Here is a 26,938-nt window from a genome sequence, read left to right as displayed (position 1 = left end):
CTTTAAGGGCCCACACCAAGAATATATTTTAGTTCAGGCCTTCTCAGATCTCAGCTCAATAAGCCATTAGTTGTATAAGTTAGAGAAAGCAATTCCATTTGAACAGTTCCATGATGGCTGAAAACCACCAGAGCGTTATCAAGAAAACTGTTCTAAATCCTTGAACATAATTCTTTTAAAAACAGCGTAAGACCAGTATAGTTACAGAAAAAAAGAGTAGTGAATTTACCTATGCTCATTTTTTAGCCCTAAACACTTTCCCACTACCTGAAGTTGCTTGAGGCACAGGTTGGAGCCCCTGGTAGGGGTAACAATCTTGTGTTTTTTCTTGAAAATCATACATTGTTCTTTGCTACAATTTCCTTCCTTGTTATACCACAAAGAACTTGTCTTTCCAAATCTGTGTGTCTGCATGCGCTAAGTCTAACATTAATACGTGTGTGATTCTGTAACTATCTTTTACTGATTTGAGGGCTTTTCAGTCCCCAAATCCCAGACCCTTTTGAGAAGTTGTAAAAAAAAAGTTTTTATTCAGTTTCTTTTATTTTTTTTTCAGACAAAGGCTAGCCACAATTACTTAATAAGCTTTAATGATTTTCTCATTAATAAAAGAAAATTATGGGAAACACTCCCTTACTCCTTTGTGGAAGAGCCATCAGTATGGCAGGAAAAAGTCACAAAATATAACAGCTGAGAAGTCAACCCACTCCTACAGCAAAAAGGTTATCCATGAGAAGATCTCAGTCACAGACACGTTTACTTTGATTAGATATCTACCTCAGAGTAAAATGTAAATGATTCAATTTAAAATTTAGAGTTTTGAAAAAGAACTTAAGGCTTTACCTAATAACTCAGCAGAAGTGTTACAGCAGGTAACTATCTTAAATCATTAAAACCCAGCACTTTTTGGTTTATCCCTAAGGTATTTTTACAAATGGCACTTAAAAAACCACTGTAATTCTTCAAGGAATACTCTTGCTCTTCAGTTTGACATTGATCTGTCTACAGTACTGAATGAAATTTACTTGGGTTAAGGAAATATATTATTAATATTTAAAATAGAGTGAACTTAAAACATACTGTATGTGGAACTGGTGTTTTCTTGTGAAACCAGGGAATATCTGTATGCCATGAACAGACTAATAAATGTGAGCATATCCAGAATTATTCCATAAAAATTCTTTGATGTAGAAGAGAAAGGTGGGATAAACTCTAAAATAGACTCTGAAAATAAAATAAACTCTGGAAATCAGCAGCATTCCACTGTCTGAATATTTTAATATTCACATGAAAATTTTGATAATCTGCATTTAATTGCAAGATCCTCACTCCTTGCACGTTTGCAGTGCCTGTGCAGGGGCTTTCAGCTGTTTTGAGCAGACCTTGACTGGTGATCATTTGCAGTCACAAGCTCTGATTCCCTCCCTGCCATGCTCCACCACCTACTTCTTCCTTGAGATGATGTCTTCATGGAAATCCTCCAGCAATGTACCATTAATAAATGGATTGACAGGTTCTGGGGTATGTTAGCTCAGGAAACCTCAAAATCCAGAGCTATATGTGTGCCACCCATATTGCAGCGTGGATAGTAGGTGCAAGTTTTGTAAACCAGCAACTCCTGCTAATTCTTCTCCTGATTAGTATAATCCTTTTCTCATAATCTCTCATAATAATGTTTTATACTTCATTTATCTTACATAATTAGACCTCATACAATCTCACAGCCTTGTTACATTTGTTTTTTAAAGTTCATTCTTCCTTTTAAGGAAGAACAAAACAAACACTATATGTGGTAAATTTTATTAAAAATATTTTCAGAATGATTTATGTATAACTTGTGTGTGTATCTAGTGGGAAAGAAACCCAAATCTTGGAGGTTCTCATTCCTGTTAGGTCTATCATTATTCATGTGCAAGTCTTTAAGCTTTGGCCTAAATCAGATCCCAGGATAGATTTGTTTTGTACTTTGTTACCAAATTTTCCCATTTCACACATTTAATGGAAAAACTATCAATATTACTTTCTAAACTGTTGGTTTTTTTTCCAGGAGACTGTTAAAACAGCTGGGAAAACTGCCAAGAAACTTGTTAAAGACAGTAAGAACAGGAATTAAATCACAGAAAAACATGAAAAACCTGTAACTGTGTCTGAACAGTGAAGTAGTTGCTCTCGACCAGAAACAGTATTAAGCTTTAAAAATAAAAGAAAAAAAATCAAGTTTTAGAGCAATGTGATAAAGCTTCTAATATGCAACATCATGTTTTAGCAGATAAGTGCAAATGACAACTGAAGTATAATGTGGAACATTACAAAGTCTATGATGTCAAATTCTTGTTAAAAACAGCCTGGGAAGAGCCTCTATTGACTTATCATCTTCACAGTCCTTTCTGCAAGTTTCTTAGATGATGTATATTAAACCAAGGATTTATAGCTCTTTCATCCTTTCCCAGCAGCTCTTATGGTCACCTAGAAAGTACAGAAGCAGCAGGTTAGAGGACATTTTAATCTTTTTTCAATAATAAACTTGATGAGCTATGGCCACAGAACTGCGGAGTGTACTCAGTTGGCTGAGTCATGAGCTGTAAACTGTGTACACCAGTTTTATTTCATTTCTGCCTTTCTGAACTCCTGCATGCTGCCTTTATTCCACACAAGTGAACACTGGGGATATGACAAAATATAACATGGCAGGTGTGCTTGTTTCCTGCTTCAAAAGACAGCCTATTTCTCATATAAAATTCATATATATTCGTCCAAAATTCATATATATTACCCACTCAGGTGGGTACTGGTAATAAAACTGGCATCTAAGCTAAAAATTATCTGTAGGTCAGCAAAAGGATTCTTTGATCTTGTGAGTGTTCCAAAGCTTTCCAAAACTGCAATTAATAGAAAAGGCTCAGTGTATTTCAATGAAAATGGACAATATACATGGAACCAAATTAATACAAACTGACTCCTCCGTTTTCTATACTGGAAACTTCTAACTAGACTGCAAAGGGTTAGGGATGCCATTCTCACCCTTGACTTAACTGGGCAATAATTTTACCTTTGATGTTTTAAAAACATCATTAATTCTGCTCCTTAGCTCTGTACCTACTAAACCGCAGACAGCTTTGCCATTTGTACCAGGTTTGAAGTTCTTAAAGTTACTAATACTATTGCTGAGGGAACGAGAGCAGACTGCCAGCTGGGACAGCTGCCGGGCAGGGAGCACCAGAGGACACGTGCTGAGTTGTCCGGTGTTGTAGAAGGATGTTGACATTATGTGGAACAAAGCTTACTTGAATTTCACATCTTTAGTGCTTTGGATAAGTTCAGAAATGCCCTCTCCCCCAAAAATAAAAAAAGGGTTTTTTTTTTTCACTGTCTTCCTGTCCTCCAAACTCTGCTTTCACTCTAGCTAAATGGTTTTACCATTTCTATACAAAACATATATATTGTCAGTCCACACTGAATGACCAATGAACTGTGCAATTACATTGTCCTCAGTGAAATCCGTGGAAAAAAGTGAACGATATCCATAAACCCCTATGACATCTGACCGCTTTGAGGAGGCGATTGCTCAGCGGTTCCATTGATGCTGCTGTTACTGATGGTGCACCAGTTTCGCACAGTGTTGTTCCTGTTGCGTTAACAGAACCCGAGAGCCGCCTGATTCCGGCCGTGCCCCGCGGACACCGGAGGAACGGGAGAACGCCGCAGTTCTCTGCCGTGCCATGCCGTGCCTTCCCCGGACCCGCGTACCTGAGGGACAGCGGCAGCAGGCAGCGCCCCGAGAAGGAGCAGCAGCTGCGCCCGTTCCCCCCAGAGCATCAGCCGGGGCCGAGGGACCAGGATTTCGCGGGGCTCCTGGTGCCGGTGCGACCCCGGCTCCGCATTCCCGGTACCCGGCGGGGCAGAGCGAGCCGGGGGCAGCCGCACCCCCGCGGGCTCGGTCGGGGCACTCGCTCCGGCCGTGTGCGGGGCCCGCCGGCTCCCCCGCCCCGTCCGCGCTGCGGGCGCCCCGCGGAGCCGGCCCGCTGTCCCCGCCCCGCCGCACCGGCCCACGCCTCCGGAGCGGGAGCCAGCGCCGCGCCCCGCCCGCCGCCGCTGCACGCCGGGCAGGAGCCGAGCAGGTGGCCGCGGGCAGCGCCGCGGCATGTGAGCGGCCCCCGGCCCCGGGAAGGCAGCAGCGGCCCCGTCCTGCGCCGCCCTCCCGTCCCCGCGCCTCGCCGGGCCGGCCGCGGAGCCGGGGCGGAGGCAGGGCGCCCGCAGCGGCAGCTCGGCGGCGGCCGGGGCTGAGCGCCGCGCCCCGCCGGGGGGCGGCCGTGGCGGAGGGCGGAGGGGAAGAGGAGGAGGAGGAGGAGGAGGAGGAGGAGGAGGAGGAGGAGGAGGAAGGCTGCGCGGGGCCGGAGGGACGCGGGAGCCCCCCGGCCGCGCAGGATGAAAGTCACGGTGTGCTTCGGGAGGACCCGGGTGGTCGTGCCCTGCGGGGACGGGAACATGAAAGTTTTCAGCTTGATCCAGCAAGCGGTGACCCGGTACAAGAAGGCGATCGCCAAGGTGAGGGGCGCGGGGAGCGGCGCCCGCGATCAATATGGCGCTTCCCGGAGTGGGGAGGGAAGCGAGGGGGAAAGTCCGGGCTGCCCCGCTGCGGGGAGCGGCGGCAGCGGCAGCGGGGGCGGCCGGCGGCGGAGCCCGCGGGGAGCGTGTGCCCGGCGCCGCCGCGGGGAGCGGGGGGGGGCGCGGCCCCTCCGCTCGGCCGGCGCGGCCCCTCCGCGGCTCCCCGCGGGCGCCTGGCGGGCCTCGGCCCTTTGTTCGCCGGTGCCCGGCGGCCCCCGGGGGTGTCGGTGCGGGAGCCGCCCGAACCCGGCCCGCGGAGCAGCGCGGGGGCCGGCGGTGCCGGGTCTGCCCCGGGGCGGGTGGCGGGGCCGAGGCGCCGCGGGCCGGGCGGGAATCGCCGCGGAGGGCTGGAAATCCAGCCCCGGGCTTCCCGGCCCTCCAGGCCCGGCGGGGCGGGCGGTGCGAGGGGACCCCGCCGCAGGGGCGTCCGGCGGCTCCCCCGGGCCACCCCCGCGCCGGGCGAGGCTCCGAGGGGCCCGCGGCAGCGCCGCGCCCGCGCCGGGGGACGCTGCGGGACGGGGCCCCGGGGTGCGGGGAGCGCCGGCCCGGCCCGCGGCGGGGATCAGCCCCACGGCCGCCCGCAGCCCCGTGTTGAAATCCCTGGCACTTGCAGACTTGGCTTTCCCTCCATGGGCAACTTGTTGGGCTTTGGGTTTTTTCCCTTCCTTGTTTTAAAAAATTTTTTTTCTTTCTCTCTTTCCTTCCCCCCCACCGCACCCCCCACCGCACCCCCCTCCCCCCTGTACTTTTTTGTTGGTGCAAACTTCTTTTTAGTCGACTGGTTTGTTGGGCGGTATGACCATCGTTGGCTGAGAACTTCAGCAGTGTTCTTCCCCTTTCCCCTGCCTTATCGATCCAAGAAGTTTGAATGGCTTCTCCCCCTTAGCCCTTCAGAGACATTTTACACTTCTCATCCTGAAGTTTTGCTTTGGCAAATGCAGACTGCCAGGCTGTCCTGAAACATGCATGGAAGGAATATTGTGAACCGTTCATGAAATGGTTTGAAGTGACTCCCAAAGAGAAAATTTTTAAAATCAGTTTTTTCATAGAGAATTCCAGATGCTGGGAGGAGAAAAGTAACTGAGTTTCCCATCACCATCTCACCTTATTCCTGAATAACATGTTTTGAACACAGCAAACATATCCTGATTCTGGCTGGAAAAAGAGAAAAATGGTTCTCTAGGATATGTCTGTGGCTGCATTCCAGCTGTCATTCATATGCAGTAGTTAATGCACATGGCAGTCCAGTTGTATATAGGAGACTGGGGCTGAAAGTACCTCTCTGGTTAAGGTAAAGCAGTGAAGGGTAAAGTGAGACTCTTTGTGGAACACTGGGTGCCTCATTGGGCCATTCAGATGAGAAGTGTTTGCAGCATTTGTTCATCAGTGTTACAGCATTAATAAAAGTAATTATTTTGCTGTGTTTTGTTCCAAAACTGTGGCCCGTGTAACTCCTCCTACTTTCCAGCTATTAAATCTCATTGAGGGATGGCAGTTGCATTCTGCAGTGTAATATTGAACCCAGGAGGGATTAAAGCTGTAAGCACAGGAGAGACACACGACAGTCACCAGGAAAAGGTTATATCATTGCAAATTTCACTGCAGAAAAAAAGTGGCCACCTGTGGAAGCATGGGACGGAAAAAAAACCCCTTTGAATATGGCCAAGTACTTACTAAAAAGATGATTAGCAGAGGGGCAGCCAGACTTTGTCTGGGCCCTGGTATCAAAAGCTCTGCATCCTGGGTTAAAATGACACAGTGGTTTTATTTATTAGTATTTATATGGTGGTTATGCTAAACGCCACTGGTGTGGACTTGAGGTAGCTGCAATTATTGAGATAATTTCTATTATATGGAAATTTTGTGGTTGAAAACAGTAGCAGTGTCCATGGCCTTTCTCTGGTGTTTTGTATGGTCACCATCACACCTTACTTTTAACTTAAATTTGCTGAAGATTTTCTGTGGTGATGTTTAGGTAGTAAGGAAATGGATCTTACAGTAAGCAAGTTTTGTAAGTAGGTGTGTAGTGCTGTTTGCTGTGCTCGCAGTAGAGTAACATAGTAATTTATGGTTTGGATGCCAGAATTCCACACATGACTGTGTTTTTGTAGCAGTTAGATGGTTCCTTTCTGTGCTAGTGTAGCAGATGAGCAAATCTTCACTTCATAAAGAGACAAGAAAGGGGATAAAGTAATTCCTAACTGAGAGGATCAAAATATATGTGCTCATATGAACTTACAGGCTGGCAGCTGGTATCAAGCTGACACTGAAATCTACCTCACCACCACTATGCTTTTATGGAGAGAAGCATATCTGGTGGAAGATTATTCAAAATATTTGAATGAAGTTTATGGTTTTCATACTTACAGGAAAACCAGCATTTCTCATCCTGCAAGAATGTGTGTGTCTACTGTATGCAGCAGTTCCTTGAGGAGAACTCCTAGAGAACTGAGCTGTCAGCCCTTCCCCGATTGCCTCCCGCTTTGTCATGGTTTCCCAGTTGTGATTAACAGTAAATGATCTGCACAGTGCACTTATGATGTCCCTGTGCAGTCACAGTGAGACAGCCCAAAACTCTGCTTGCAGAGAGCCAGTAGTGAAAAACTTCAAAATTTGAACTCGGTGTTCTGGCTTGGTACTATTTAGGTTCAAGAGACATGTCGAGAATGGAAAAAGTACTTGTGGAGAACAATCCACATGATAGTACAGTTCTCCTCTCTGTAAAATTTTAGGACTTCAAAATATACAGAATAACACAATTGCAGATAACTGCAGTTAGTTCTGTGTCTTTGATCAGGATTCATAAATCTCCAAGAATTAATTATGGATTAACACTGCTGTCAATGCTCACTCTTTGTGCGTGGAATTAGTTATTAATGTGACAGGCTGTGTTTAAAGGCTGGTCTATGTAGTGTGTATAAATTTTTCTGTTCTTCTGATTGTATTCCAAGGGAAGCTTTGTGTCTGAAACGTGATCCATTCTTTCTGCAGGTTGTGTTTGCAGGAAATGAACGAGCAAATGATAAGAGATGTTTGAAATGTCCACCTTGTTCAGGGCAAGTGGAGTCAGCAAAATCGATCCTGTTTAATGAAACCCAGTTTTCATGGGGGCACGCTAATGGTGCACTCTTGTGTGCTGGATGGACTGATGCAGCCTCTGGCACAATCTCTGCCTGAGTCTTAAAGGAGCACAACTGGGGCAGGGGACAGCTGGCCTGAGGAATGGTAGATGCATCTTCCAGACCCTGCTGGTCTAGGGTGGTGCAGAGTTGGTGTAGTCCTAGCAATTAATTTAATGGTTAAAAACTTACAAGAAGGTAAGAGTGATTTAAGAGGGGACGCCAGCCACATTGGTGGCAAGAGATGATGGCCTGCACCAAAAGGGAGAAAGCAAGCAGTTGAAATGAAACATGCTTATCAAATATTGAACCAGTGTTAAAAGTGGAAAATTATTATAAAAATGATGTATCAAGCAACTATTGAAAGGAAGTAATTGTGCATCTTGTAACTTTGGTTTGATCTAGATGTAACAAGAGATGTTTCTGACTTTTTTTGTTGACTTTTGATTGTCAGCATAATCTCTCATGCTTTGGTTTTGGGGGAGAATATTGCAAGCATTTGATCTTTTTCTTGCGAGTAAAAATAAGTATGCATAAGCAATGGATAGGTATAATTAAAAAAAATTATTGTGATGTAAGTGAGCATGATAAGCAAGTACATGAAGTAGGAAATCATAGATTTGCTGGAGTTGTTCAGTGTCATGTTCAGTCCCTAGTGGGATTGTTTGGTCTCCATGATAGTTCAGGCTGATGCCCTGCTTGTAGTGGTGTTCCTAGACCTTATATAAACCCCTCATTTTCCAGTTAAAATAAGTAAATTAAGAGTTTTCCTGCTGAATCAAAAAGGTTTTAATAGAAGTCTTGAGGCATCTTTCCCCTCTCCCTTGCCAAGTGCTTAGGAGATGAAGTTTTGTGGGGGTTTTGATGTTGCATGGAACAATACTTCACTTGTTAATTTGAAAACTGCAGTGCACTAATATTTGTGAAAAGAAACTGTAATCTTCTCTTTGATAGCATTAGAGGCTGTTGCTGATAAGAGACCAGAACTCCAGGAAAGTTGGCAGTGTAAGCAAAGGTAACAGGTGTCAGATGACCATATTCTCCTTTAATTTGTACACTGGGGGCTTAGGCCACCCAGAGCTTAAAGCTCCATCTCTTTGGTAGGTCTGACATTCATCAGCAGGGAATTGTGAGGGAGGAAGGTTGTAGCCTGAGTGATTGTGTTTGTGAAGCTTGCAATTTTTTTTCTGTTTTTGATTTTATTCCCCCCAGTGCCAGCTAATGGGGATTATTTGCTTAAAAGTCAGTTCTCAGACAGTGGGTTCTGTGCCAGGTACACAGTGGCAGCTTTGATGCAAGTTATGTTCTGTAGAGCAAACAGTTGCACAGTTCTTCATGACTGTGTCACTGGGGCATCGTTTGTAGTGCCTGATTCATGGGTTGGTTGGTATGAAAATCTGCTGATTTTACTTGGGCTTTGTATTGTTCTTGGCACATTCCCTCCTCAAGCCTGACCATGAGTTTTTTGCCATGGGCTTAAATGGATCTGCCACAATGCCCATTCAGTGACCTCTTTGGCAATACCCAAGGGCAGTAGTGGCTAAATTTAGCATTAAAAAGCTTTAAAGTTTTTTTTTATGTGTGTGTGTGTTTTGATTTCTTTTATGGTTTTGTTAGATTTGGATTTAATTTTTCTATATGTGCAAATCTCAAGCCTTTTTAAAGTAGAAAGAAATCTTACAGGCTGTTTCTAAAATGCACAGGAATCCTCTCAAACCCAAAAAGGAACCAAAATACCAAAAAAATCCTGTCACCCCTGCTGCTCCTTTGGCTGTCAGTGCAGTTCTAGCAGACACCCCCAGGATGATGTTTCTGGGCTCTGCACTCGGTGTTGGCTGGGTGGTATTTCAGTGATTTACCCGAGGTCAGCCAGGATTCCGTGGGGCTCCTGGCAGTTTTCTCGAGTTGGTTCTTGATCCTTTGCTGATGCTGGGCTCCCAACAGTGAAACCCAGCTGATGGGGAACGTCATCCTGCTGAGGCTTGGTGAGCAGCAGTGGAGAGATGCTGATTTAAGGAGGATAAGTGCTGAAATGGGTCATGATTACTTTGTGTTCAGAAGCTGCTGGGTGATCCTGCAGGTTTGGTGCTGGAAATGCAAGGCTGTAGCGATAAATTCCCTCTGCTCATTATGGAAAACTTTCTTTTAACCTCTTCTCTCCAGTCCCCTCCATGTTTTCAGCCAAATCAATCTCCTGTCATTGGCTCATCTGTAAATACAGGTGACTCTCACACATTGTGAGAGGAGTTGCAGGGTGTAGAAGTGAACCTTTGGAGCGGCTGTGGCGGTGGCTGCAGAGGTGCTTTGCACGGGGACTTTGCTGTGCACCAGTGCTGTGCCCAGGGGCACCAGTGCTGTGCCCAGGGGCAGCTGTGCCTTGCAGGGCAGGGAGCTGCACAAGCCCTGCCATGCCCCCTCTGCCAGCTCCTGCCTTTGTTCCGAGCCACCCGTGCAGGGAGGGAGGAGGCTTGGCTTGAAAAGACCCGAGAGCCACGCTGGGGCTGCACCCCTGAGATTTGAGCAAGCAGGCACTTGGGATTATCCAAAGCTAGTAAGGAAGACTGAATTGTGTAGGGTTTAAAAAGAGGCTCTTGAGAAGTGGACAGTCTGTAAGGCCATCATCTTTGGAGGTGCTCTCAGTGCAGGGTGTGTGTGGTGCTGCTGAGGCTGGCTGGTGTGAGCAGCGCCTGTCTGTGGCTGGACGGGATGCTCTGTTTGGCTTTCTGTGGTGTCTCAGTGTTTCACTGTTTCACTGTTACTGAAGTGATCAAAGTGAAGTGTGTGTTTGTGGAAGAGTGGCTTGAGAGTGATTTCCCTCTGAGCAAAGCACCGTAGAGCTGCCGAGCAGTTCTTGTAGCTGAGGGAAGGACTGTGGAGGAGCCTGTGAAAGCACTCAGCGCATTCTGGGGTGTAGGGAGCTGCCAGCCTTTCTTCTCCTGGGCAATAGCCTTCCACCAGTGCAAAGCCATCTGATTCTCATAGCTTTTTACACTTTAACTTCACTTATAACAGTCACAGATGTTTTAGTTCTGTTATAAAAACACCACTGGAAGTAACACTTTCTCAGTTGTACCAGACTATGACATCTTTTGGTCGTGGCACATTTAATCTGGTAAAATAAGATGGAGTAAATGGGGGAGAAATGCTGGTGATCTTAGTTATACAGAATACGGTTCATGTAGCTTTAAAACAATTTCCTGGTCCTTCAAAGGAAAACAAACCTTTTCATCCAAATAGAAATTGAATGGATAAAACATGCAACAATGCTGAACCACTGCTTATGTATATTGAAAATAAAGTGGAATTCTTCTAACATCAATCCAGAATATAGCACAGATGTTCTCACTCAGAAATATTTTCTGAGCAGTAAGAAAATAAAAAGTGAAGCAAAAAGTATTAAAAAAATCTGGAAGATACTTTAGGGCATCTGTGCTTTATTTTTATTTCCTCCTTTTTAATATACATTATATATTTTCTTTGTTTCTTTGAGGTCATTTTGATGTAATGCTCAGCAAGTCTGGTACTGGAAAATGGATAAAAAACCACCAAAAACCAAACTGCCTTTGAGCTAAGTTACATAATCCAGCGGGGCTGTTTAAAAAACTGAGAAAGTTAAAAAGAAAACAGCAGCACAGACATACATAATACTTGTCGAAATGACTAATATTACTACTGAAAGAGAAATGAGTCCAATTTTAAATTGGGGAAAAATAATTTAAAATTAACAGCAAATATTAAGACCTTTTTGTTTTTGAGATAATCACATTATTTTTACTTGTTACAATATGTCAGCAGTGTCAGGGTTTTTTTCCTATGGGTGTCCTTAGTTATTTTCTCAAGTTGGTCCCAGGTATTTGTTAAATTTGAAATAATTTTAGTAAGTGTTTTGTTGCAGTATTTGCTTTTGTTCTCTCTCTCTCTCTTTTTTTTTTAATTTTTTTTCCTTTTTCTTTTTTTTTTTTGAAAATCAGGTAGCAGGTACTTGTTGGTAACTTATTTTCTACTTCAGTTCCCTGTGGAATAAATAAATAAATAAATAGGTGAATAAATAATCACCTATTTATTCCCAGACAAAAGGGACAAATACATTTCTGCTTTCCTACTAGAACTCTTGGATTGCATCCCACACCCTGCATCTCAAGGCTGGGGTCTGTGGTGCAGGAGGAGAGGAATGAAGACCAGAAGAGTTTCTGTGCAGGGGGATGCTCCCTGCTGCCCAGGAGCAGAGGTGAGCATCCCCTGGGCTGGGCCCTGGGGTGCTGCTGTGCTCCTGGCCGTGTCTGTGCTGGAGAATTTGGCTGCTGTCACCTCCTGGATCCTTGTGCCTCCAGCTTGTCAACACTTCTGTGATGGCAGAAACAGGGCTGGCAGAAGGAAAATGACTGGGGAGAAGGATGGTCTTCTGTGGGGGTGGAAAAAAGGATGGCATGTCCTTGGAGTGGGGTGAAAGAAAATGCTTTTGAAGAATAGTTAGATAGATGTGACTCCTATGGCTTTTTTTTTTTTTTTCCCCACAAGTGGGAAATGGGAGTTTGCATGGAAGCAAAACACTAATGCAGTACATGAAGTACAGAGAAACAGAAAACACCAAAGATGGGAAGAAATGGGTTAACTTGGTGCCCTGGAGGGTCCATTTAGCAAGAGGATGAAAAATTGACCTCAGTGGCAAAACAGAGGTCACCCAAAGGCTTTCTTTTTAAAATAAACCTGTGGAATTTACTATAGGAAGCTTTCTTTCTGGGCACTAAGCTTAGTGAAAGTAGCGTATCCCTGACTGGTAAGGAAAATAGACTCTGTTTTGGAAAAGTAATGTCACATTTTTGGCCATACTCTCCACGTTTGCTCATGCTCAGCCTGCTGCTGATGCAGTGAAATTATGAATTCGTTGTAGGAGGAGCAAGCTGGTATATCATTAGCAGTTTTCTTTTTAAGTGGCAACATTTATAGCGATTTTTTTTCCGGGTGTGCATGTCTTTACAGACACAGAATAGCAATTTAAAATGTTTCTGGTGTTGACGTTGTATTACTAGGAAAAGAAAAAAAGGTTACGTGGGTATAAAGTATTTTAAATGGAGATAGAACTTCTGGGAGTGCCTGTGTGTTTGTGTGTGCACCCACTTAGGTGTTTTCATTTGTTTGAAGAAACGTAGCCACATTTGCTAAATGGAAAAGTAGTTTCACGTTACCCCATCCTTTTTGCATGTGCTTTCAAAGTTGTTGAGTTACTGTATCTTCCCCCTAGGCAAAGGCCACATAATGGTTTTTTCTCCTCTGTTAAATGTCAAAGGCAGTATCTTACTTGTGAGAACCTTGCAGCAATACAAATGAGCAACTTTGTTCCAAGTTCTTGAAGACCTGAACAGGAAGGAGCTGAATTCAATAAATATTGGAAAAGTTACTTCTGGGGATGCTGCAGTGTCTCTGAGACACCACACAGCTGAAGGTGTTGTTATTGTTGTAACAACTTAAATAAGCTGCTAAGTGAAATAACAAAGCTTGATTTAATTTGACCTCTCCAAGAACCTGTAGGACCATATGTTATTTGTGTTGTTTTGAGTGTGCATTTGTTTGGGCTGTGAGTTTGCCCCTGTGCCTTCCTGTGAAGACCCTGTCCCTGCTGCTGTGAGCACCAGGAAAGCAGCCAGGTACCCAAAGAAGGAGAATTTAGGCAGCAGGGCTGTGGTGGCCAGGCTGTGGTGGCCATCCATTCCTGGTGAATGAACTCTGGCCTCAGCACTTTGTGCAGCCTGAAGAGGGAAGGGATTTTACTCTCCTTGAATTTGTCTCTGGCAGTAGGAGGCTGCTGGAAGACTGCTAGCCTGAAGTGTTAGGCTTTGCTAAAAGTTAAAAGGTATTGCGCAATTATAGTAATTTGGAGAATATTACAGTGGTAGGAGAGTAGTCATCTCTATACACCTCACTTACTCTGCTGGCTGTTTCTGGTTTCTGTTTCCACCCTCACTCAAACTGAGTCCTGTCTGCTGGGCACGGTGAAATTCAGAGCATTGTTGCCAAATCCTGTATTGAACATTTTAAAAATGTTGTTAAGAATACTAAATTGAGAAGATAGGTTTGATGGGTTTTGCCCTCGCTGTGGGTTTTTTAACAGCTTTAATTGCTCCTTCTAGTTTTTCTTCAAATGAAAGATAGCATAAATAAATGCTGTCTGTACTAATTCTGGAAAACTTGAAGTCTGAACTAAGAAATATCCAGAAAAAGTGGACTGGCTGAAATAAAGTAGAGCTTTTAAATTCAGAATACTGTGTTAGCATAGGCTCTCTTTGGAAAAAGGTCAATGAATATGATTTTAAATGTAAAATATTTGTATGTTTAAGAGCTTCCATTTGAATTGAAAGTCTTCTATATTTTCTGGACTTAATTAACCTGGTCTTAAAGGAAAATGTTATGCTCTGTATGTAAAACAGCATATTTGACTTGTGGTTATGTTAGGCAGTGGAGTAGTCTCCTCACCCTGTAGCAGTGATCACTCAGGAACACAATGCTTTGGGAAACTAAACCCAGATGTTAATGTGTGTGAAATGTTACTGTAATTGGTGTCTTGTAGGTCTCTCCTTTATTAGTATAGCTGTTTGAAGTAAATTCCTGATGGCCCATTGTTACTTTGGTGTTGCCATAAAATAGCTGTTGGTAGCTTGAAGCCCCTGCTAAATTGGAAGCCACAGGTAATGAACATCCTGTATTGTATCTTTTGGTGTTTATGAAATATTTAGCTGAAAAAGCTCCTGGTCCTCTCTCTGTGGAGGTAAGAAGTTTCTTTTGCTGTTGAAATTCCCTAGCTGAGGAATGGAAGCAGCAGTGAAGGGGAGCTAGTTTGTATGAAAAGCTAATTTGTGCTGAGTTAAATATTCTTTTGATATCTGAATATGAGGTAATTAGCTTGAATGTACTGCTGTTTACCTTTTAGCATCTGGAGAAGTCTAAACAATCTGCTGAAGGGAACTGTATCCTAAATCTTCTCTCAAAATATTTTTTTTCACAATTGTGTATTTCAGACTTGCCCAAATCTGCTTTTTGAGGTGGTGTTTTCCCAGTGGTTGGTGACCCGTGGGAGAACTGCTGAGCTGAATGGTTGAGGAAAGGTTAGGGCAATGCTCTAGTGTTGTCCTGGGGGCTGTTCAGGGTGATCAGATAGATCCACATAGTTGTCCCCTTTCTAAAAATGCTGTCAAGGTGGACCTGTAAATGCTTATGCATGCATACTACTCTTCTCAGGTAAAGTCCCAATATTTACCATAGCCGTCCACTGTACTTGAGACCAATTAGTATGAAATGGTCTATTCTAAATTACCTCATAGTTCAGCACTTGCTTGGTCTCATATCAGAACAAAATAAAAAAGAAGGCTTTTTAAATTTGCTTTTATGTGAAAGTTATTAAATTATTTGGAGTCTGGAAATCATAACAGCTAATTTTGTAAGATGTATTTCCTGTTTTCATAGAATCATAGAGTGGTGTGTGTTGGAGGGGACCTTAAAGATCACCTGCTTCCAGTCCCCTTGTCACAGGCAAGGACACCTTCCACTGGACTAGGATGCTCAAAGCCTGATCCAACCTGGCCTTGAACCCTTCCAGGGATGGGGAACCCACAGCTTCTCTGGGCAGCACAGAAGTTGCAGATTTTATGGGTTTTACGGGTGGTCTGTGTTACCCTTTACAAGACCATGTATTATGTCTGTGATTAGGCAGTGTGTAAAGACTGCTTTAACTCTAGCAGCCTTCACAAGCTGCTTCTGATTCAGGGAGCCAGTGTTTTGTTGCCTTCTGAAAGACTTTGTTTCCAATGATTGGTGGATGCCAGAGACATGGTGAATAGAGAGAATTAAGACACGATGAGTCCACATTTTTTTCTTGATCACTCTTGGGGATTAAAGTTGTGTGTGATATTGAAATATAAAAAATAATAGTTTTTCTGTAATTATTTAGTGTTTTAGAAACATGCTGTTTATAATTCAGAGTTTTCCTGTCACTTTATTCAAAAAATACACTGTTCCTTCTGAACTTAAGTGTGCTAATTCACCCTGTGTTTTGTGTTAGTGTTCAGTGTAAGGTGGAAGCTGAGATAGGGAGCAGAGATCTGAACTCAGTTTATAATCAACAGCCCTTTGCAGCCTGCCTTTCACCTGATGGGCTGCTAGGGAAGCCAGCCTTTGGGGAAGAGCCATGGCTTTGGGTTTATACACTGTGCCTAGATGCAATAAATAAGAGGGTTGGTTATTTGCAATTGCAAATTGTGCATTTCTCAGCACGAACAGCAAATCAGAGACAGCCTGGTGCTGCTCACTTGCTTTGCTGAGAGGGAGGGGCTGTGAAATCAAACAGTGAGCTCAAAGATGCCAAGGTCTGTCTGTTTTAACTTTGTGACTCCCCTCTCCCTCTTTCTGAATAAGTAGGACTACAAATGCAGCATGATATGTAAAAGCCAAGCTGTGGAGTCCTTCCCCCCACTGCTTGCATCTTTATATATAGTTCATTCTGCAGATCAGACTGTCACACCTGCTACCAGCCTCCTTCAGAGAGCAGATTGCAGCCTTGCAATTTAAGTGCTCCTAACATATGTTGGTGATACAGCAGCAGCAGGACAAGGCTTTTAGCTTTGATAGGCTCTGCTGGTTTGGGAATGTTGTTAAATGGATGAGGGAGAAACAAAATAACAGGGTAATTTAAAAAAAATGTAAAGTAAATTTGCAGAAGGATGAAGTTGAACTAATAAAATCTGCCACTTATTTATTTATATTTTTTTAAAGCATGGATTTTAATATATATTGTGCTTGGTATGGAAGTCTATGAATAAGGCTTTCCCCTTTGTGTCATGACTTACACTGTTGCCCTGGTCACTGCCGTGGTGTTGAATTTCCACATCTGTATCCAGACTCACTGGTGCTGGGTTTCACCTGCTGTGTCCCATTGCAGGCACCAGCTCTGTTACTGCAGGGGAGCAGAGGCTCTGATTTGCTCTGTGGTTGGGCTGCCATGGTATATTCCCCACTAGTAGATGAATAGTTTTTATAGCTTGCTTTCAATATAGAATGAACTACTTCAAGTTGCCTAATTTTAACATGGTGGTAAGGTTAAGCATACGAGTTGTGCAGGATTTTAGAAAAGACTGAACATTTTGTGTCCCTACACAGTTAAAAGATTCAGCTCTAATTCAGAAGTCAAGAGTGTCTTCAGAGAAGTTCGATGTGGCTCCAGCAATATATTGTAAAAAACTGAGAGGTGCTTTTTTGTGGAAACTATTGCTTACTCCATTTTAGCAAGTTTCCTGGTGCACAGGAGCCTGAATTATATAGAGAGATAAATGTAGAAGTGAACAGGAGAGACTAAAAATGCTGTGGTTTGGATTTAGGAAACAGTTACTGTGTCTTTCAGTTCCTTTCAGAAGCACTGGCTGAATCTTGTGGTGAAGATACAGGAAATATCTAGTTAGTTGCACTTCCCTGATGCTGTGATTTGGGAAGGAAAATGTATGTATCAATGCCCTGCTTCTTCAGGTGTGAAAGAGGGGCAGAGAGCAGAACTGGGCTCCTTTTTATCACTGCTTCCCAAAGACAGGCCTGCATTAACTGGGAAGCTGTGTAGGTTTATTCCAAACACAGATGCTGGGGTATGGGATTGCTCACCTGGGAGCAGCATTGTGCACTCCTGTGGCTCATTCTCTGCAAGGACCTCATTAAATGCATTTCACAACAGCACAACGTTAATTGCAGCAAGTGAGTACTGGCATAGAGGCCTTCTGTGGTTTTCTCTGCATCTTTCTTTGACCTTAGGAAAGAGAAAAGTACTTTGCTTTACTGATTGCCTGTGCTGCAGCAAAGCTGGGATGCACCTGTCAGTTATAACAGCGTGCAACTCCTAAACTATCTGCAAGGAGATGGCTCCTCTTAACTGGGCAGTTTTTGGCTTTGCTTTGCCACATTTCCATTCAAAAACAAAACTGGCAAACAAATGTCATGGCCTGAGGTTGGCAAGTATGGATTTATCCCCGCAGGGTGCACAGAGAAAGGAGGCACAGGAGTTCGCTGCCTCATCCAGGACCACACAAGCAGAGCTGGGAATAAAGTGCTGACCTGCTGACTCCTTAATTGCAAGGCTGTCTTTCCTCTCTAGTAAGGATGTGGTAAAATCTTGTTGTACTTAGTCCTTCTCCTGTCCTGTAGCTCAGACACTGTATGAAAAGACACACCAAGCTTCCCAAGCTGAAAAGAGAGTAGCTTGTGGTAATCAGCTGTTGAAGAGAAAGCATCTTCATTTTAAAAAAGTGTGGAGTCCATCATGTTAAACTGCTCAATAATGTCTGTTTCTTAAGTAATTTTTTTCAGCTTGGGTTGAAACTTCCATATACTATCTATCCTTGACAGTGTGGTGTGTTAATTCCAGTATTGTTTAAATGTTTGTAACTTAGAATGTATGTAAAGGAAGTGCTTATGTTTGACTTCAATTTAGCTATCTAAAAGGATTTATGAGTAGTGATTTTTTTAAAGTTCAATTGAAATACTGAAGCCAGAGGAGGTCTGTCAGTGATGTATCTGGTTTAAATGTGAGAAAATTGGAGAAGGGAGAATATTAATCCATGACAGTAGAACTTAAATCTGTTTTTTAATTTTTCTTCCCTCTTTGAAGTTCTGTAATCCTCTCCTAATACCAAAGTGTTGTAAATAAGGTGGACATGGCCTAGAAATCTGGGTAGTTGGTAAATGCTCTGACAGTGTTCAGCTGATGCTGGTAGGAAAGAACATCTCCATGCTTATGCATGGTTTTTTTTTTTTTAGATTTATGGGGTTAATTGCCTTGGTCTCAACTTAGCTTGTAGACTACCGTGCTAGAGATGCTGATTTGAAAGGAACTCAGTCTACCAAAACTTTTCAATCCCTTCTGCATACAGTGCTAAAGAAAGCATGTTTCCCCCTTGTTAGGTGTAGGCATTCATGATTATAATGTCATATTAGGATCTCTATATTATGGATAAGGAAACATGCAGGACTGCAGTAAGACCAGAGACAGCAAACAGGGGAGTGCTTGCTGTAGTACAAATTAAATAATAGTAATAATAAACCCTTAAAATTGGGGTTTTGCAGATCGTAATTCCACCCTTAACCAGTTCTTTTAAAATGATTAGTTTGAATTTAGCATGTGATTTAGCTTTTAAAAAAACATGCTACAGCATAACTGCCATTTATTAATACTGCTTTTGTTGAAGCCTTCAGGTTTTATTAACAGCTGTAATAATCATTGTGTTGTCTCCAGCATTCTGCAGATGTGTGGCTGATGGACTATGCAATTGGGGCATTTATGAAATAATTTTAGATGACTTTTTTTCATCTTTTTCCTCTAGAACCTGTACAGCTTTGATAAACATGCTGTTATAAGGCATGAAGAGCCTGAGAGATTTCCATGAAATCTTGTAGAGTGTATCTCTTAATGATTTACGTGAAGTATTTTGTGTTTCTTGTTGTTTTGACATATCCCTCTTATTTTAGACAGCTCTCTCCAGTAGAGCGCCCCTGAGAAAAGGAAAGCTTCTTGTATTTAGATGTAGCAGTCTGGAGGTAACAGTGCTGATGCTTTGCTTCCTTTACTGCCTTCGGAAACAACTGTTCCTGACCTGTTCAATGGCATCTCTGTTCCTGGCTTTTTCAGAGAAATTCGTTCTGTTCTACTACATTCTGGCCTCTGTTGTTTTCTTCTGGTGTTGTTTCTGATTCTTGCAATTGATTTTTGCACAACAATGTCCCCTTTTTTTGAACATGCTGCAAGCACATCAAAGATACTAGTTTAGAAGGTTTCCTCGTTTTCCTCCATTTCTGAGTTATGTAATGATGCTATGGAAAGAAATAATGGTACTTTGGAAACTAGTACTGTATATGTTTTATTTTATTTTTGGGCTGTCTGCTAGCTGTCTTTTAGGCTGTCTTGGAGGTTCTTTTTTAGCTGTTTTAAACTCAGGCTATTCCCTATACCAGAACAGTAATCAAAGAATTCTGTATTGTGCTATTAATGTTGCTGATGAAGTGATGGGATGGGTTGTTCCTTAGGGCATGCAGTGGCAAACAGAGGGGTGCCTGGTGTGCAGGAGTGATCGCAGCACAGTGATCTCCAGACTCCCTCCTGCACTGTCCTCACACGCCCCAGCTCGCCCTCGGAGGGGGATTCACATGCACAGATTTTTAAGCTATCAGCAATACTGTCATGGAAAGCCTGCAGAGGCTACTGAGTCAGGACTTTGAACAAAAAGTTGAGTTTTATTGAAAACATTTGAATTGCAGCGAGTGGTGATGAATGGATGTATGGTGGTAGGGCTCTGCCAATGCAGATGTTCCTTTTCTTGTTTGCCCTGTACTTTTAAGTGGGATATGTTTCCAAATTAAGATTGCTCTGATAATGACTTAAAAGGCTATTTCTGTTTCTGTTCTATCCCAGGTTGCAATTACATTGAATTTGTGCACCATTAAATAACTTTAAAATATTTATTTAAGAGCTAGTGATACTTTTTTCATGTAAACCCTTTTACTTAATGTTAAGAGGGTGTATAGTCAGCATTTCATCAACAACAGACAGAAAATGCATTGGATGAGCTTATTGCCAAGCAAGCTGGATATAGAATCAATATTAGAAAAAAAACCCCAAACCTGAACTGAGCAATGTGAAGTAGAGGAAATAATTTAGTTAAAAATGGAAATTGATAATTGTCTATATTATATATCTATGTACTTTTCACTGAAGTACAAAGCCTATAAAATCAGGTATGTTCATTGATTTACAGATTGCTCAAACATGACTGTGATCCAAGTCAACTGAACTTCTTTCCTAGGAGAAACTGGAATATCCTGAGGATCAGAAACCCTGAAGGACTCTTCTTTTTTGAAACTTATGTTTCCAGGTGGAAAGCAAAATGTTCTCATTTTTTCTCTGTCCTCTCTTTTTTAATTTTTCCCCCTTTCATCTGGAATTGATTGTAGCAGTGGGCACTGTGCTTTCACAAACCAAGCATGCTTCCATACAATTGTGCTATTTGCTTGCTGCTTTATCAGTCCAGGGCAAACTGTTTAATCTCTTTTTTTTTTGGTACCTCCTTTTTGTTACACTTGGACAGTGCATGGACATGGCTGTTAACATTCAGCTATGTTTGTACAAAATAATAAATAGGAGTCATCCCAGCTCTACTGGCCACTGAAATACCTTATCTGCTTTTCTGTTCTAAAAAGCTTATTCACATTTTCCCTGTATCTCATCTACAAAGCATAAAAACTCTGCAAGCATTGTATAGTTGATGCTCTATGAATCAATGGAGAAAATAGTCTGCTGCATGTCTGGAATTTGATATTTACATATGAAAACTGGAAGGTAGAGCACCTGAAAAAGAAAATTGTCTCAATCCTTCTTTTGCTGTACTCTGTGAGAGTGCCAAACTTAGTAAATAGACTTTTGAATCTTGGAATGAGTAGATATGGTACCAGGCCACTCAGGGTAATGGTTACTTTGTTGTGGTGTGTTATGTTATCAGTTTGGTTCGAAACTGGGTAGAAGTACCCTGAAATCAGCAGAACTGTGTCCAGGCAAAGGGATCTGCCAATAGAGCTACTTGTAAAATTCTGGAGCTAAAATTTAGCACTTTTGTGACTTGCAGTTTTTTCAGGCAGCAGCAGTTGGATACACAGAGTGTCATGAAATCTGTGCAGGGCAGCTCCCACCATGAGCAGGGCTGGCCTTGTTCCCAGGAGGTGACCCCGTGCAGTTCCCAGCTCTGATCAAGAGCTGGACCATCTGGGGCTTTGGTACGACTGGATCACTGGGGATTACAGCAGGCAGTGGGGTGGGAAGGAGAAGGCAGAAGGTGCATTGGTGTTGGGCAGTTCGTGTCTGTAAGGGACTCCCTGGAAGTGGTGAATGTCACCAGTGCCACTCGCTTGGGTCACTCTGCGGTCGTGCTCGTGGAGGGAATGACTCCGTGGGTGATTGTGACATCCAGGGACAGAGGGGACTGCTGTGTTGTCCTGACCTGTTCCAAAGTTGCCATGAGTGAGAGACCTGCCTGAGTGAGTGACAGCCCCTCCTGATCACTTGTCAGAGAGGTTCCCAGGGTTGGCTCTGCTGGCCTTGGAAGGACTCAAGTGAAGCTGAAGCCAGTGCATTTATAGGTAAATGCCCGGCTGAGCGGGTCTCTTGCTGTTGAGGATGTGCACTGTAGTTTGTCTGAATACAGAACATGACTTTTTGGCCTTGTATGTTCAAGCTGATGTGGTGGGTGTTGGGTTTTCAGGAGTAGATTATCTTTGAACTTTTCTGCATTGGAGATCCCCATGAATCAAATTTTCCTTTACCTATGGATAATTGCAGGCTCTGTGATGACAATCCTTCCTGTTCTGGATAAATATTTTGAACTAAAAAAAGAAATGATATGGAAAACTGAAGAGAAAAAGGGTAAAATAGTAAGAGACACCATTTGATCTTGCAATGGTTTATCTTCTGGATAACCACAGGATTGAATTTCATTGGATTTCAGTTACAGGAGCAGAGTCTATAATTAAGGAGTTAAGTGCATATCCTGAGAGTCAGGTTACTGACATTTTGAGGAGTTACTTAAGTTAGCTTAATTTTTGTTCAGAGGTGAAACTTCTATGGGTTTGTATTTACACTGATATTTCTTTTATTGTCACTCACACAAAGATTGTTATGAAGTAGAGTTTAGTTGCTGTTTTATCAAGAAAGAATTTGAGTTTTGTCCTCAAAACCCCCTAAAGTTTCCAGAATCTGTTTGGAGTGGCCCCCTGAAATGCTTTCCTGTGACAGAGAACCTCTGCATGGGTGACATTTCTCTTTCGTGGGGGTACATGGAACTACTCAGTCATTCAGAAGACCCTCTGTAGTAGTTTGGGATGAGCATGAAGTTTCATTTTGGAGTGATCTGACAACAGTTGCTGTAGGTAGCCTGCTTCCCCTCATGGACAAAGGTTGAGATTTCTGCAGTCTGGCAGTCAGGGGAATGTGGTTCCCAAGGGAGGGGGCTGCTCTTCAGTTGCTGATAAATTGCATGATTGTAAGGGTCTGCTGGATTCCTTTCTAGCAAAAGAAAACCACAATGATGTAAACCAGTAACTTATCTTCAGAGTTTTGCTTTCTGTAGTTCTGCTGAACCCTGTTCATACTCCTGAGCAATGCGTGTGCTTTTTGGAGTGTCTTTGCCTTTGTGGCTTAGGGCTTACAAATACTAAAACTCTTAGAGAGTAGCCCATTCACTGGTGAATGGTGTTAGTGATTCAGATACCTGTTTTCAAGGGCAAAAGAAATAACAGAAAATCTGAACATGATTTTTTTGTTGTTTGGTGATTGTTTTTTACACAAGAAATGATGCTTTTTTAGCATTCACGAGCTAAAAAAATGTAATAGAACAAATTTTGATGTCATTTATTGTAATAGAGTACTGTCATATCTCATGATCTTTACTACGTGCTGCTGGTTAAAGGTGTCTCTTGCAGTTGGAAGGAACAATAAATGGAACAGTGAATCAGCTGGGATGGCAGGTGAGTCAGGCAGCCACCCTGCCCTGCTCACAGGATGGAGTGTGTGTGGACTCTGAGCACAGCCCTGAAGCTTCACGTGTATTGAGAGAATATGTCCAACTTAGATACTCACACTTAGCTGTGGGTGTGTACCATGGTGTCTGTGAGGAAGAACACAAAGGTCACATTTGCATGGACAAGGAGAATAAAGATACTGAATTTTCATTGAAAAGGCTTGTACTTGTCAAGGTTTAGCCACAGAGAGTTTGCCACTATGACATTTAACGTCAGAGTATGTGAGAGCTGTTGCATCTAGCTGTGTATGTTGCTATCTCCAAAACCCTTACCCTTGGTTTTGTTTCATATTCTATACTGAGAATTAAAGCCCAGTTTGGGAGACTTACCTGGGTTGGTCTGTCTAACTGTCAGCTTCTTGTGGATGGTTTAAGACACTTTTGTAGCACCATTTCTTGTATTAAATGCTGTTGTTTTACACAGAGACTATGCACAAATCTCTAATTGCTGCTCTTATTGATACTAGAAATTGATATCCTCAAACTTAGGTTATCTTCCTCCCCTTGACCTTGGTTAAGTTTGATGTGTAGGGCAGAGTTGATGTAGCCTGACTGTTAATCTACAAGATTGGAGTCTGCACAAACTCTGTTTAGAGGCAGTGCAGAGAAATACATGTCTTTAAGGTGTGATTCCCCTGTCCTGAAGTAGCCATGTAAAATAGCTCAGTTTTAGAGTTCAGGAGCTGCCTGCAGCATGCTGCAATCACTTTGGCACACACATTTCCAGTGTGGACTGTCCAGGTGGCCCAGGTGGGTCCCAGTGTGTCCATTTGTCACAGGCCACTTTTACACTAGGGTGTGATCTCGCTGAGTGGCTGCTGTGTGTAAAAGTGAATATATGGAAGGCAAAACCACAGCTACCTCCCTGGAAACCACTGCTAGCTCACTGTGTGGCCATAGTTAGGCTGCACTGTCTTCACATGGGATGGAAATGTTGATGCCCTGCAGGATGGTGTGAGAGGCAGACAATGTCTGTATGAGATTGTGCTCATTAACTCATTCCTGAGGTAAAGACTTCCCTCTTATCTGGGGACTGCTTAACTCCATGGAGCTGAGCCATGTTGAGAAAAGCTTCTTTGTATCTGTTCTTGGGAAGAGGAATTGGCACACCCCAGCTTTTCCCACTTAAGGCATTTACTCCTGTTCCATCAATAATTTAATGATTTTTTTTTTAAGGTCAGCAACTTCAAATTTTTTATAGAAATCATGCATATATTTTTCTAAATAAGCTCAGAAAAACTTTCCAAACCCATAGATTTAAAGGAAAGGAACATAAATTCCTGTTCATATCTATAATCTATTTTTTCTCTCTTACTGCTTCCAAGTTGTATAAAACTTCACACTTTTTACATGTTACAGTACATAATTTAACATTGGTTATTTCAACCAAATAATATACTGAATTGTGTTTAAGATCAGTATCCCTGCTCTTTCTGCAACTTTAAAGCAGACAGCTAAGTGTTGATCACATAGGGGTAAATAGGTTTTGCACATGCTTTACTCTTACAGATGAGATGTGAAGTAAAAATATTAGGAACCCTGGAGAAAGTGCAAGAGAAGTACCAGGGTTGTGTCACCAGTTCTGTGTAGTGACAAGTGGTGTCAATCAGATACACAGGCATGTTGCAGCACATCTAGAAGCTGTTTGAAAAGGAATCAGGGCCATTGTTCCTTCTATTCTAAACATTTTGTAACTCTAATTAAAAAGTATAAGCAGAAAGCAGTTGTTCCTGCAAGTATGGAGTTGTTGTATTGTGTGTTGGGGCAAACAAAGACTATTGTTTGGCAATTTATATGTTATTTAAAAAATGAAGTATGTAGTGGAATGCCCTTATGGAAGTAGTCAATGTCAGGTAACACTAATCTACAGACAGCCTGTTACAAAGGTCTAAAATTTGCAGGCAATTACTTGCACTGTTTTGGAGTAAAGTTGATGTTAACAGCTTGCCAGTGTTGGTAAATTTGGCAGTAGAAGTTTACCCATGTTCATTTCATAGCATGAACACTATCACACACAAACAGGTTGTCACAGCATGTTGGGTGCAGATGTACAGAGAGGTCATTTGCAGTCTTGAAGGATAATGTTTCCAGTTCAGGATGGGCAGGCATCAGCAGCTTCAAACACTTCTGGGGTTCTTGAACTGAGATTTTTGTAATCCCTATTGTTATAATATTTACTGCTTGCCATTGCTCAGCAAAATACTGAGAATTGTTTCAAGGCTGCCTAAACCTAGCTCCTCTGCTGAAACTGATTTAACTACCAGAGGTGTTTGGTGTTGAAGTGAGAGGAATATGGAATATTCATATGGAGTATGAAAATATTTTTCTCTTGCTTGCTTTGCAAGTCATGTCCTTGTTTATGCAAGCAATGAAAAACCCTTCTCCAAACTAATGTTTCTTAACCTAGTGATCATAAAATCTGTTTAGAAAGACTTTTTTTTTTTTTTTTTTAAATCAGGAGAAACTTCCACAAGATCCAGCTATCCAGTTTGTTTCTCAGAACTAGATACTGGTATCTTACCAGGGAAACCTTTTGTTTCTTCACTGCTTCTCAGTGTAAAAACCCTTAGTAATTCCCTGCTGTGTATCACTGGTCTATTATTGCTGGTATTACTGTTTTTCTCAGTGTAGCTCTTACCCAGTGTTTTTCCCTGCAGTATTTAAGTGAGTGTTTGTTGGGTTGGCAGAGGAAGAGCAGGTGATGGTGGGCACTGGGAACTTGGGAGGAGAGTGAGTATTGTAAAGCAAATCTGCTCCTCAGTGCAGAGCCCTGTGAGCTTTGCCAGTTCTTCCTCAGTTTCCACGTGGCATTTTCCCAACCTTTCCTGGTGAACCCTGATGCTTACACTTGCATGTACTGAAATTCAAGTACAGTGTTGTTAACATGTTGTGGAGCCAGAGGAGCTTCTTATGTGCTGATGACACCATTAGATTTTTGATTTGGAGCTGCTCTTGTACTTTAAAAAGATGCTTCACAGCTGGGAAAGCTTGTTTCTGTGAATCCAGGTGAGAATTCTCAGCATTTTATCTCTGTCTAGTGTGAACAAATACAAGGTATCATGAACAGCAGTTCCCATGAAACAGTAAATCTGGATGTGGTGAGTTAGTGCTGAAGTGTCAGAGAATCCCTTGGTTCAGCCAAATTGTGTTGAAAGGTAGAAGATGCTTTGCCATCTGCAGTGACCTCTGAAGCAGCTGGGTTGGTGCATTCAGGACAAAAACCTGAGCACCTTCTCAGTGCACAGAGCTTGCCTGGTCAGGCCTTGCTAGCATGAGAGTTCACACCAGGTAAATCCTAAAATTTCTAGTTTATTACTTACTTCCTTGAAGTTTTTAATTTGTCAGAGTATTCACTTCAGACATTTGCACAAATTTGAGGTTCTTGAAAGTCCTGCTGTGCCAACATTGCCAGGCTGATACAAGTGGGCTTTGAACGTCTTGACGTTAATAGTGGTTTGAAATGAAGTATTCAAATTAGAAACTCCCAGCCTTAAACCAGACTGCTCTAAAATCTTTTATGTTCTGCATGGTGGATGTTCAACATAGAATTTTACTGTGAACTATTTAGAATATCTGTGCTCATTAGTTGCTGGTATCTGAGTGAAAGAAATAGGGCTATCTAGC

General features: G+C 42.7%; 1 protein-coding gene across 18 annotated transcripts in view; it reads left to right on the top strand.

Annotated features, from left to right (window-relative positions):
* Positions 1-4,341: 4,341 nt before the first annotated feature.
* The window catches only part of PARD3 (par-3 family cell polarity regulator), a 452,827-nt gene continuing 430,230 nt past the window's right edge, over positions 4,342-26,938 (top strand). For 7 of the 18 annotated variants that reach the window (XM_063415144.1, XM_063415080.1, XM_063415134.1 and 4 more), the window contains exon 1: positions 4,343-4,545. In XM_063415144.1, coding sequence (XP_063271214.1) covers positions 4,426-4,545 — 120 coding nt within the window. In that variant the 5' untranslated portion in view covers positions 4,343-4,425. Of the gene's footprint in view, positions 4,546-26,938 lie in introns of all 18 variants that reach the window. The other 11 variants (XM_063415024.1, XM_063415043.1, XM_063415034.1 and 8 more) reach the window with 2 other exon arrangements.

Source organism: Prinia subflava, chromosome 1 (genome assembly GCF_021018805.1).
Source record: "Prinia subflava isolate CZ2003 ecotype Zambia chromosome 1, Cam_Psub_1.2, whole genome shotgun sequence".
Classification (NCBI taxonomy): domain Eukaryota; kingdom Metazoa; phylum Chordata; class Aves; order Passeriformes; family Cisticolidae; genus Prinia; species Prinia subflava.
The sequence above is the reverse complement of the archived record's forward strand: the minus strand, read 5'-3'. Positions and strand labels throughout refer to the sequence as shown.